This window comes from Leptodactylus fuscus, chromosome 5, assembly GCF_031893055.1.
Source record: "Leptodactylus fuscus isolate aLepFus1 chromosome 5, aLepFus1.hap2, whole genome shotgun sequence".
Classification (NCBI taxonomy): domain Eukaryota; kingdom Metazoa; phylum Chordata; class Amphibia; order Anura; family Leptodactylidae; genus Leptodactylus; species Leptodactylus fuscus.
Window position 1 is genome coordinate 50618225 of NC_134269.1, and position 12484 is coordinate 50630708.

Sequence of the window (12484 nt, forward strand, 5' to 3'; positions counted from 1 at the left end):
GAGATGTAGCAGAGCTGGTCCGATCTTAGACTCCGCCTCCTCACAGATGAGCCTCCAGCAGAACCAGCATTGATTGGCCGAATGCTGTACTCTGTATGGCATTCGGCCAATCAACGCTGGTCAATGCATTCCTATGGGAAAAAGTCAGCTCGCGCATATCACAAGCTGACAGGGATCCCGACCAGATAGAGCCCCAAAGAGCTGGGTGAGTGACATTCCCCCCTAAATAAAGGTAATCCCTAGCTACCCTGCCTGTACATCTATCCCTGTCTCACAATCACATAGTTCACAGTCTCATATGAACCGGATATTAAATCCACTATTCGTATAAATTGGAGGTCACCTGAATTAGCCAGCCAATTACTTTTTCCGATTTTTTTTTCGATGCCTCCGTTGTCGTAGCTCCTGTCGCACCTCCCCTGCGCAGTTATTGGTGCAAAAAAAAGCGCCAGGGAAGGTGGGAGGGGAATCGAATTTTTAGTGAGTTTGCCACCTGGTGTTTGACTTGAATTGAACATCTTGAACAGCCTGATATCCGATCGAACATGTACTCGATCGAATGCTGTTCGCTCATCTCTAGTTATAGCATTAATCAAAGTTTGGTAATTTTATCTGTTTTCCTTATAGATATATTGACACTTATATCACTTATGTATCAGTAATAGGAAGCGCAGCCATATTTTTTGTCACCTATTGTTAGGATAACAGGTGCAGATCTAAGCCAATAGTGAGAATTAGTACTAGATACAATGATCAAAATAGTAAACATGGTGCTGTGTGTCCAACACCCTGTGGGCTGCACAAGCCCCAGCCCCATAGTAGTGTTCACCAGAGCTCCAGATGGTGGGGATGGACTTAACGACATTACTGGGCAGAGCGGTACGGGTCGAGAAATGCAAAATACACACCACAAATCACAGAAGAACCAGACACTGAGATCTCTTACCAGCAGATGTCATGGGGAGTGGTTCAAGTCCAAGGAAGCAGAAGGCAGCAGTGGTCAGCAGGTGGCAGCAGAGAGTCAAATCGTAGACGTACAGTCCAGGTCGTCAACAAGAGGGCAACGCAGTACAGTGGGAAATCCAAAGGGAAGGTTAGACAGGCAGTACAAAATCGGTGTTCAGGAAGAGGTGATCTAAAGGCAAGCCGGGGGCATAAACAGGCACAGTACAAAAATCAGTAGGCAAAGGCAGGATCAGAGGTTAAGGCAAGGGCTTGACTAAGGAGTCGTCTTTCTCTGAAACGCGTCAGCCAGACGCTTTACATGCATGATAGGGGTTATATTTTTTGCATACGGCATCACCTGTTTTTATTGTAATATTTTTTGTAATTAAAAGTAAAGTTTTATTGGATACATTTGACTGCTGGACATCATCTTTTCTACGGGGTTAAGGCAAGGTTTCAGAGCAAAGGCATTCAGGAATACACTGAATAGCCAGCGGCGGTCCGGAGTCAGAGCCATCCTTAAATAGGCTCCAGTCCACATCCAGCTCAGGTGGAGACCGGCAACCCCCGCACACCGCTACGGAGGCTCCGGCCTGCCTCAGGAAGGAGAGGGCCGCCCTTGCTCCTAACCCTTATGAACTGCCTCTCTCTTGTCACTGTCTTATTGGTTGCTCAGGCTTATAAAATCAGAGTTGGCCATCAGATTCTAATAAATATGACATCCATTATGGCTGAATTTTCTACAAAAATGGCCACCACAAGTCAGAAAAAAAATAAATCTCTGTAATAAAAAATGCATAATGACCAAATTTTGCCTGCTGTTCTAGAATCCCATTTACTAATTTTACATTATTATTATTTTCTTCATTAGGGTCTATGAAGACTAAACGGTTTCATAAAATAGACTAAAAGACTTGTGGGACTTTAATAGCATTGGGAAAGAACAGTAATGTAACAACCTAAGCTATTGTAAGCAAAGCTGAAAGGGGCCCAAACACACTAAAGGACCTACTGATTTTGGCAAGACAGGTTGACTTACGTAATGTCAGAGGCGTAACTAGGGGTTCAGCACAACGGGGCAAACATATCTGAGTGGGCGTCCAACCCAGATGTACTAATATTACCACCATACAGGGACCATATAGTGATAGATACTGGCACTACACAAGGCTCTGGAGACCATGTAATACAGCACGCAAAAAATTTAGTGACTAAGGCTGGTTGCAGATGACCGTGGCCATGTTCAGACTGCTATCGTGCTATCTGTATATTTCATGTATAGCACACTGACCCATTCTTTTCTATGGGCCCATATAAAAGACTGTGAATTTCACAGTCCTGTATGCGGGCTGACAGTCTGGGTCGCAAAATATAGAGCAGGTCCTATTCCTGTCCTATTTTGCAGTCATGTATCCGTGGCTCCTATTCTTTTAATGAAAGGAGCTACGGAAGCATGGCCAGCACATGGAGGACATCTGCATGTCCCACATGTGCCACCCATTCATGGTAGGCCAGTTGCACACGGTCATCTGCAATCGCTCTTACAGGTGACCTCTCTTTCCTATCTCTTTCATTGGACCACTTCTTCCATCTGTGATTTGTCTTTGTAAAGTTTCCAACATAGATATTTTTGGCTCCTCAATTTTCCTCACACCCCAACAGCATTTTACTTACCTACTCAAAGTCCCCATCCTGCTGCTACCCCAATTACAATATAAAATATATAAATCCCCTGATTATCACCCCCATGTGCATATTTAATAATGCTTCTATGCCCTCTCAATTAGTAATACTTCCTATGTGCCCCCTTTAATAAACAAAGCCTGTGTGCTCCCTTTAGTTTATAGTACCCCTCAATAATGCCCCTTCTGTGCCCCCAAATAATAATGCCCCCGGCCTAGCCCTTTAAACCAATAATGCCAGTAGTGCCACCTTAAATTAATACTGCCCATCCCTTAGAGGAATAATACTCTTTTATCCCGCCTTGCATTAATTATGGCTCTGATACCCCCTTACAGAAATATTGCCCCAATGCCTTTCTTGTATTAATGCAATGACAGGCAATGCAACTGCCTACAAGTATCTACATGCTGCATGAAGGAAGACCTGTCACCTCTCCTGACAAATCTGTTTTAGGCTAAGGCCCCATGGGACAACCCGCAGCTATAAATTGTTGCGGGAAAAACCACAGCGGCAACGCATCATGGTTCTTCCCGCAGCGCTTTAAACAGAAAGTCCGCAGAGTTTTCCTCCGCTGAATTTCTATTACACTTATATCTATGGGGAAACCACCGGCGTTTCCGTAGATATACTTGACATGCTGTGATTTCCAAAACTGCAGCATGTCCGCGCCATAGTTTTTACCGCAAAAAAGGCATAGCATTTGCAAGAATCCCATCCACTTTGCAGTTACTGTAAAACGCTGCAATTTTTCCAACGGAGTTTCCGCGGCAGGCAAATTGCGCCGTTTCCGACCCGTGGGGCCCCCAGCCTGTCAGTAATTGTATTCCCCAGAGAAATAACAGTTCTGGAGAAACTTTTCTTAAAGCTGTAGATTGTGTCATTCCTCTTTTCTATCTTCTGTAAATGTATGAATACATTGTCAGCTGGGTGTTACCATATCCCCCTTGTCGAAGGGGTGCGTCCCTACAGAGTCTGATTTTTTTCAGCACTGATGAAGCAGAATCAGTATGTGTTTGGAAACCCCCAACTGGTTACACTCGGAAGTGAATTTATTCATACATTTCTAGGAGGAATAACAGAGGAATAGCACAGTGAAGAACTGATATTTTATGAAGAATACCATGTCCTGAGAAGTAGCAAGTTTCAGCACTAAACCATACTTCATTGAGCTGCTTTAAGGCACCCTGAAAAAAATACTAGGGTTGATTTACTAATCCTGTCTAAGACTGAGGCCACATGTTGCGAATACGCAGCTTTTTTTATTGTAGATTTTGCGGCGGATTTTTGATCCAAAGCCAAGAAAGACTAAAAATGAATGGGAAATATATAGTAAGTTCTTATACGTCTACCTTCTGCTTAATCCACTCTTGACTTTGGTTCAAAAAACTGCAGCAAAATCTGCAACAAAAAAAGCTGTTTTTCTGCAATGTGGTATCTCAGCCTAATAGTTGGAGACTGCAAACTAAGGGTGAGTTCACACGATGTCTTTTGGCTCGTAATCTGGTACGTCTACGCCGCGAGAGCTTTTGCGGGCCGTATACGCTCCCATTGATTTCAATGGGAGCCGGGATCGTATACGCGGCGCTATTTTGCGGCCGCAAAATAGCGCGGCATATACGATCCCGGCTCCCATTGAAATCAATGGGAGCGTATACGGCCCGCAAAAGCTCTCGCGGCGTAGACGTGCCAGATTACGAGCCAAAAGACATCGTGTGAACTCACCCTAAGACCAGACAGTCCTAAACTGCACCAGATTTATCACAGTGGCAGATGCTGGAAGATAAATCTGGTATATTAATACCACCTATTTGGTTTAGTTTGTGCAAAAAATAATATTGTCTGATGGTGTTGCATCCTAGGTGTCGCCTTTTTGCCCTGGTGCTTTTCTGACAAAACTAGGCAAGGCAAAGCAGAAAAAGCATCTAAAACCCTTAAACGTAAGGTATGTAGACCAGTTTCTTGCACGAATTGCATCAGAATTTTAGTGCCTGTTGCGGTGTGTGCTAGACATGTAGCGTAACTCCATAGAGATCCATAGCACCAGAATGGCAGCATTTCCTGGCTAATGGTTGCCCAGGTGTGCCAAACATTTAAGGCACACTTGACGGAAATAAAAATGTACCATGAGTGACATAATAAAGATATGCAATATGTGATAGCAACAATATTTTACTAATAAAATCATCCATAGGATTAGAAATGGAATACGTAGAAATACTGAGAATATTGACTGTCCAGGGTCTTAAACAACATTGAACCAGATAGAGGATATTCCTTCATTATGTAATCTGGTTTATTCCAAAGAGGATGGGCGTGCGTGTTGTCAGCTTGCACATTTATTTCTGTGCTAAGTGTAGTCCTTATTTAACCTGGAAAGCCATCCCTTGTTAGTTAGGATTTTCATAATACCCTTCTAGTACCAGATTATAGGAGATACAATTATATGTTAACCACATATACATTCTAAATGGTGATTAAAATAGCATGATCTGTCCGGTAATCTGGATTACGTGCTGGTTAATATGCTCTGTCTTCCGTACTTGTCTCCCAGCACAGTTGACCTTGTCGTAAGGATATTCTAAGCCTTCGATTTTCTTAGGGGCCAGGGGCCACCATTGAATGGTCTAACACTATTCTTCAAATTTCAACTTGTTCTCTTCTGTAACCCCAAGAATTGTTTCAATCTCCTGGACGGTTTCCTGAAAGTGAGAAGATGAAAGGCATTGCTTACTAGGTAAAAATCTCCATAATGTGCCAGTGCCACACCTGGGATTGAATTGCAATACCACGCATAACCCGTGGACAGCTGTGCCACTGTTTTTTGGAACAATGGAGCCTTGTTTTCTCTAGTTCAATCTAATAATCCTACCTCACCCTGCTTAGTAATGCCAACAATGTGCATACTGTCCATCATATCAAATGGTTATGGTAAAGAGAAGAATAATACATGTTAGTTTTATAGAAATCTCCCTGCCATTGCTTTACACTGAATGTAGATGAAAATCTGCTGATTTTTTTAGATGAAGGTCCAATATCAGAGACGTAAACTTCTTGGCCCTAATGCAAAATTTGTAAGGGGGCCTCTACCTCCCTTATGCCATTTGGAATATTGGTATTTTTTACGTGACAGAGGGACCTCTGGGCCCCCTTAGGGTCCAGGGCCTGGTAGCAACTGTTACTGCTGCACCCCCTACAGGTATTCCCTTGCCCAAGATCTCTTTGTGGAATATAAATGTATTATGAGCAAGTATCCAACACATATCCAAACCACATAAATGTCACATAGGATGTGCACTTTTTTAGGGGGATGTTAAAAAAAAAGTTCACATTTTTCCTCATTTTATAAATTTTTCGATTTCCACTATATATATATATATATATATATATATATATATATATATATATATATATATATCTTACACCATTGTAAGATAGAATAATAGGCAGAACATGATCTGTGTAGGTGCCATGATATACAGAGCTCTAATAACAGTCTACTGGTCATAGCCAACTAGATCACTGCCCAGTGAGTGATCTGTTTATTGGACTATAAAGAAAAGACAGAAGCACGCATGTCCTACCCTATTCTTAGTGACATTAATAGGCAACCATGGTACCATGCCGTAAGAACATTCATATACATAGTGTAGATGGGAGTGGGTTTTCCACATCCTGGAAACAATAGCATATGGCTTATTTTGTTTGGGGAAGCCACTGCTAGTCAGAGATTAAATAGGACCCCCCTCTATTATATCTATATGAGCAGGAGTAGTTGTGAAGAGACAACCATTTAATACGTAGGCACCTTAGTCCACTATAATGAGACAAGTCCTATAATCACTATTTCGGCCCGCTGTGCTTCCCCTGCCTGGTATATACCATTCCGTACAACTGTTATATTACGACAGATCGATTAGTCTTATTTTTGCAAACAACAAATCCTTTAATTCATTTGTATGTTTTTGAAGTTAAAGAGGAAACCAAAGTACATAAAGGAACCCCATATAAGCACTGAGAAAATATACAAACACTAAAACAATACATGAACCCCAATATTTCAAGGCAGCAGCGTTAAAGGGATACCCTTTTTTTTCTAACTAGCACATAGGAATAGCCTTAAGAAAGGCTATTCTTCTCCTACCTTTAGATGTCTTCTCCACGCCGCCATTTGGTAGAAATCTGGGTCTTCTTTGGTATTCAAATGAGTTCTCTCGCAACGCTGGGTGTGGTCCTCAGACACAGGGGAGAGGGCGTTCCAGAAGAAGATGGAGGCGGTGCTGGAGAGTTCTCTGGCAGCATTGTGGACGCCCCCAGTGCTGTTTGAGTGCTGGGGCCCGCCCCAGTGCTGCAAGAGAACTCATTTGCATATCGAAGAAAACCTGGATTTCTACTGAACGCTGGCGTGGAGAAGACATCTAAAGGTAGGAGAAGAATAGCCTTTTTTAAGGCTATTCCTACGTGTTAGTCAGAAAAAAAGGGTATCCAATGATAGGATCCCTTTAAAGGGGTTTCTGAGGACTATATTTATGATAGTCTGAAGCTGTGGTGCTTTATCTTCTCAAGTCAGTAACATCACATCCATTGGTCACATGACCGTTCTGCAGCTCAGTCCTATTCAAAAGAATGGGACTGAGCAGCAATACCAGGCACGGCCGAAGAGGCAGCAACACTTATCTTAATGCTGCAGCTCTTCAAACAAGTGGGGTGCTGTGAATCACACAGATTCAATATTGATAACTTATCCTAAAGATAGGTCATCAATATGATAGTCCTGGAAAGCCCTTTTAACTACTGAATGACTCTATTGTACCGTTTTATGTAAAACTGCTTTGAGATAATGCAACAAATATCTGTGGTTAATAATTCCTGGTTTATTTGATGCAGCCAATGGATAACAATCCCTCTGAATATATATTTCATACAGCCACTCTTTACAACTGCAAGTGTTATGTAATATCTACTTACAACTTAATGTCCCATAACAATGTTGGCTATAACTATTCGCGGCGAGCCTGTCCATTTCTCTATTGATGCAGGTAACCTTTGGGTATAAATCATCTCATTGTTACATACACGCTCAGTGATAGGGACCTCGTGCCGATCATTAACTCTCTGTCTCTCTTACAGGACAGTAATTACCAAACACTGAAAGATGTTCTCATGAAGAATGGCGTTCCTCTCTACACGTTCCTGCCCAGTGACTGCCAAAACAGAGCTGAAATCATTACTTCATTAACAACTCACCTTGAAATTAGTTTCTCCCTGCATGTTAGGGGCTGAGACTTCCTGATGGATGATGAACAGATTGCGTGCAAAGGTCATCAGAGCTCCCTGGAGGTCCTCAGCAACGCTCCTGGTAATGAGATTCACAAAGAAGCAGGTCAGTGCCCCAATACACACATTATATTACCATTTGTTCTTATGTATTTGTTTACCATTACTATAGGATTAAGAACAGGCCTATTTGTAAATGTCCACTCATGGAAAGTCATATAGACCATGCCTAGTCATGTCATTCACACTAATGTCAGTCTGTTTCTCGATAAAACGTATAAGGGTAGGGGGCAAGCATCAGTAATGCCAATACAGATCTCAATATAATGATAAGGGAGCACATGTTCCAGTATGTGCTATGTATTGTAAGCCTAACCCGTGGGATGTTTTCTATCATAAGACGAAAAATAACTAGATGCTTTATAAACTTAAAATAGTGCCTGCCACAGACCTCTAGGATAGTGCCAGCCACAGAACTCTAGACTAGTGCCTGCCACAGAACTCTAGCATAGTGCCAGCCACAGAAATCTAGAATAGTGCCAGCCACAGAACTCTAGGATAGTGCCAACCACAGAACCCTACAATAGTGCCTGCCACAGACCTCTAGGATAGTGCCAGCCACAGAACTCTAGGATAGTGCCAGCCACAGAAATCTAGAATAGTGCCAGCCACAGAACTCTAGAATAGTGCCTGCCACAGAACTCTAGGATAGTGCCAGCCACAGAAATCTAGAATAGTGCCAGCCACAGACCTCTAGAATAGTGCCAGCCACAGAACTCTAGAATAGCGCTAGCCACAAAACTCTAGAATTGTGCCAACCACAGAACTCTAGAATAGTGCCAGCCACCGAACCCTAGAATAGTGCCAGCCACAGAACCCTAGAATAATACCCAGAACAGACTAATGCCAGTCATAGAACACTAGAATAGTGTCAGCCACAGAACTCTAGAATAGTGCCAGCCACCGAACCCTAGAATAGTGCCAGCCACAGAACCCTAGAATAATACCCAGAACAGACTAATGCCAGTCACAGAACACTAGAATAGTGTCAGCCACAGAACTCTAGAATAGTGCCAGCCACAGAATCCAAGAATAGTGCCAGCCACAGAACTCTAGCATAGTGCCAGCCACAGAACTCTACAATAGTGGCAGCCACAGAACTCTACCATAGTGCCAGCCACAGAACTCTAGAATAGTGTCAAGCCACAGAACTCTAGAATAGTGACAAGCCACAGAACTCTAGAATAGTACTCAGAACAGACCCCTAGAATAGTGCCAGTCACAGAACACTAGAATAGTTGTAGCCACAGAACTCTAGAATAGTGCCAGCCACAGAATCCAAGAATAGTGCCAGCCACAGAACTCTAGAATACTGCCAAGGCACAGAACTCTAGAATAGTAACTTGAGCAGAACCCTAGAATAGTGCCAAGCCATGAAGATTAGAATAGTTCCAGACACAGAACTCTAGAATAGTGTCAAGCCACAGAACTCTAGAATAGTGCCAAGCCACAAAACCCTAGAATAGTACCCAGAGCAGAACCCTAGAATAGTGCCAGCCACAGAACCCTAGAATAGTACCTGGAACATAACCCTACCCTAGAATAGTGCCAACCACAGAACTCTAGACTAGTGCCATCCACAGAACCCTAGAATAGTACCTGGAACATAACCCTACCCTAGAATAATGCCAACCGCAGAACTCTAGACTAGTGCCAGCCACAGAAACCTAGAATAGTACCTGGAACATAACCCTACCCTAGAATAATGCCAACCGCAGAACTCTAGACTAGTGCCAGCCACAGAAACCTAGAATAGTGCCAGCTTCTCTATTTCTCTCAGATAGTTTTCATAGAGTCCAAGGTGGCAAAATCCCCAAACTTGTCCCACTAAGTGCAGGATGCTTGGGAGGCCTGACATAATAATCCTTATCAATTTCAATACAATGATCATCAGATACAGAGTTTTGCTTCCTTACATGATACATAAACCATTATGACTATCTTAACACTTAATGTGGCTGTGTTTATAGAGAGCTGCCAATTCTTCAAGACATGATCAGAGTAGCTCTGCAGTTTTTCTCTTCTATCCAAACATTTTAGAGGAGACTGTTCTTGTACAGTTACCACAATAAACTTCTTTTCATCCTTTTTTGCAAAATGTAAGATGTTTGCACTTTTCATACAAATATAATGTATCATACGAGATAATGTTCATGAAAGGAAGCAATAATCTCAACAAAATTCATCAAACCAAGTGCATCCTTATGTACTATGTTTGTTAACAAGACTCTGTCAGGTGACTGTAATGGTATTGGTTACTTTCTAGCCTGTATTTGCAGATGGACTGACTCCATCCTTCAGGGTGTCAGGGCACGGCATTACCATCACTTCACCTTCATGCATAACTATGACATTGATGTACCATGTAGATCAAAGCAGCAGTTTAGAGTCTCATTACTCATATATCTCATTTGTGTGTCCGTATTGTATAGAAGTCGTAGAGATGATTTTCTTTCCTGAACTGTTTCTTCTGTACCCTGTGATGTTCCACCAAGGTGAACTAGAGATAATACAATCCAATTATATAAATCACCATAGAGCTACACATCAACACATTGTCAGGACCAGCTGCACACTCACGTAAAAAAGATATAAAGAAAAAAATATTACACTGTTGTCTTTAAGTACCCATCACAATGTGAAACATTTTCAATATCTTATTTCTATGTGTCCACTGACAGGCCCAAAGCAGGAATCTGCACTCCTGGGATAGTGTGCTGTCCTATATGAGAGCAGGATAAGATCAAGGGAGAGATACTGAGCTCTGTCAATCTTCATCAGGCTGATTGTAGTTGTGAGTAGGAAGTCTAAAATAGATGGCCAAGAGAACAGCTTATGGCAGAATTGTATGGGCCCTCTGTCATATACACAGTTGTAGCCAAACATTTTAAAGAGGATCTTTCATATCCTATGTGCCCTGGGGCAAGAGATATCGGTGCCATTACCGATATCTCTTCACTGTCAGAAGGGCTTTCCAGACAGTCGAGCTGGGCTGTGAGAAACATCTCTCCTGACAGTACTGTCTATAGCTCTGTACTGTCAGAAGGGCCGTTCCCGACCGCCCAGCCATGACGCTAACCTGTGAGGAATCCCCTCCAGTACTAATTTATGGACGAGTACTGTCAGGAGAGGATGGAGGGGCGTTTCTCACAGCTTAGCAGTAAGGAACACCCCCTCTGACAGTACAGGGCTGTAGACAGTACTGTCGGGAGGGGCGTTTCTCGCAGCCCAGCTAGACTGTCAAGAGCACCCTTCTGACAGTGAAGAGATATTGGTAATGGCACTGATATCTCTTGCCCCGGGGCACATTACGGGAAATTCAGCACACTGTCAGATTTCTAGTGGTATATAAAACTGCATGTGTCCGAGGACATCAAAGGCCCTCTTTAAGACTAAGGATAGGTTAATATCTGGAGTGTCCGTTGGAGACTTCGCCACAGAAACTGACAAGAATCAGCGGAGAGAAAAGTCCTGCATGGATGACTTTTCTCTCCACTGGTTTCAAAATAAAAATTGTGGAAACCCAACGTACACCCAGCAGACCCTACTATAGACTATGGGGTTTGCGGGTAACCACTGTCTCAGCAGTCCGGCTCTCTTGATCGGGTCCCCTGGCGGACCTGAACGACGGAGACCCATATGCAGATGTGAACCTAGCCTGACACGTATTTTGTTTTTTGAAAAAGTTTAGGGACTTTGCTCTTGGATGGCTGGGAGAAGTTACTCTTGGAGGCTTTTTAGATCTTTATTCATGGCCATATTCTTAGACAAAGTTGTGAGTGAGCCCACACTCTTGCAAAAAACGCAACCCCACACATGCATGGTCTCAGGGAGTTTTACTGTTGGCATGTTTCAAGACTCATGTTAACACTCACCTTTTCTACTCAAGACAATCTGATACTATAGTTAGAGCATTCTCTAAAAAAAACCTAATTGTTTTCCGCACGTCCAGTAATATCATATAACTTTTTTCTTTACCAAATTCTACTTAAAGTCGAAGTCCCCGTCTGCATTGAGATACTCACATCATTCCTATTCGATGCCTTTTCTGGTTTTCCAAGAGTGCAAACACTGTCCCTTGTTTCTCCTGCCAAGTAAAGGACAATGTGTCACTTTGTGACCTGGTTAGCATCAACAATCAATATATATTAACTCCTAAGATAACTTGCTGCCAAGTACGAAGAAGATGTCAAGGGTCAACGGCAGATTATCTGCCAGATGTATATGTAACTTCATTAATAAAGTCATGGTCAACCCGTTATGGTTAGATATGGAACGTCTCATGTTTTTCAGGTTTATCATCTAACGTGTCCCCAGCCTAAGCATTTATTCTTCTATAGACCCAATCATGGCCTTGCATGCCAGATCACAGATCGTGGTTAAATTGGTGTATTGGTATTGCTATATCTCTGGATGTTCTGTTTTCCATCACACATTTTAGATAATATGATGACTTAGTTCACAACGGGAATGGGCTGTATTTTTGCCACATGCTTATAGTTATAGGAACCACATCTATATC

General features: G+C 42.6%; 1 protein-coding gene across 1 annotated transcript in view; it reads right to left on the reverse strand.

The window, feature by feature from the left end:
- Positions 1-4783: 4783 nt before the first annotated feature.
- IQCH (IQ motif containing H) overlaps positions 4784-12484 on the reverse strand; it is an 86977-nt gene continuing 79276 nt past the window's right edge. The window contains exons 19-21 of the mRNA XM_075273140.1: positions 11988-12049; positions 7873-7981; positions 4784-5327 (exon numbers count right to left, since the gene is read on the reverse strand). Of these exons, the coding sequence (XP_075129241.1) occupies positions 5259-5327; positions 7873-7981; positions 11988-12049 (240 nt within the window). The 3' untranslated portion in view covers positions 4784-5258. The remainder of the gene's footprint in view (positions 5328-7872; positions 7982-11987; positions 12050-12484) is intronic.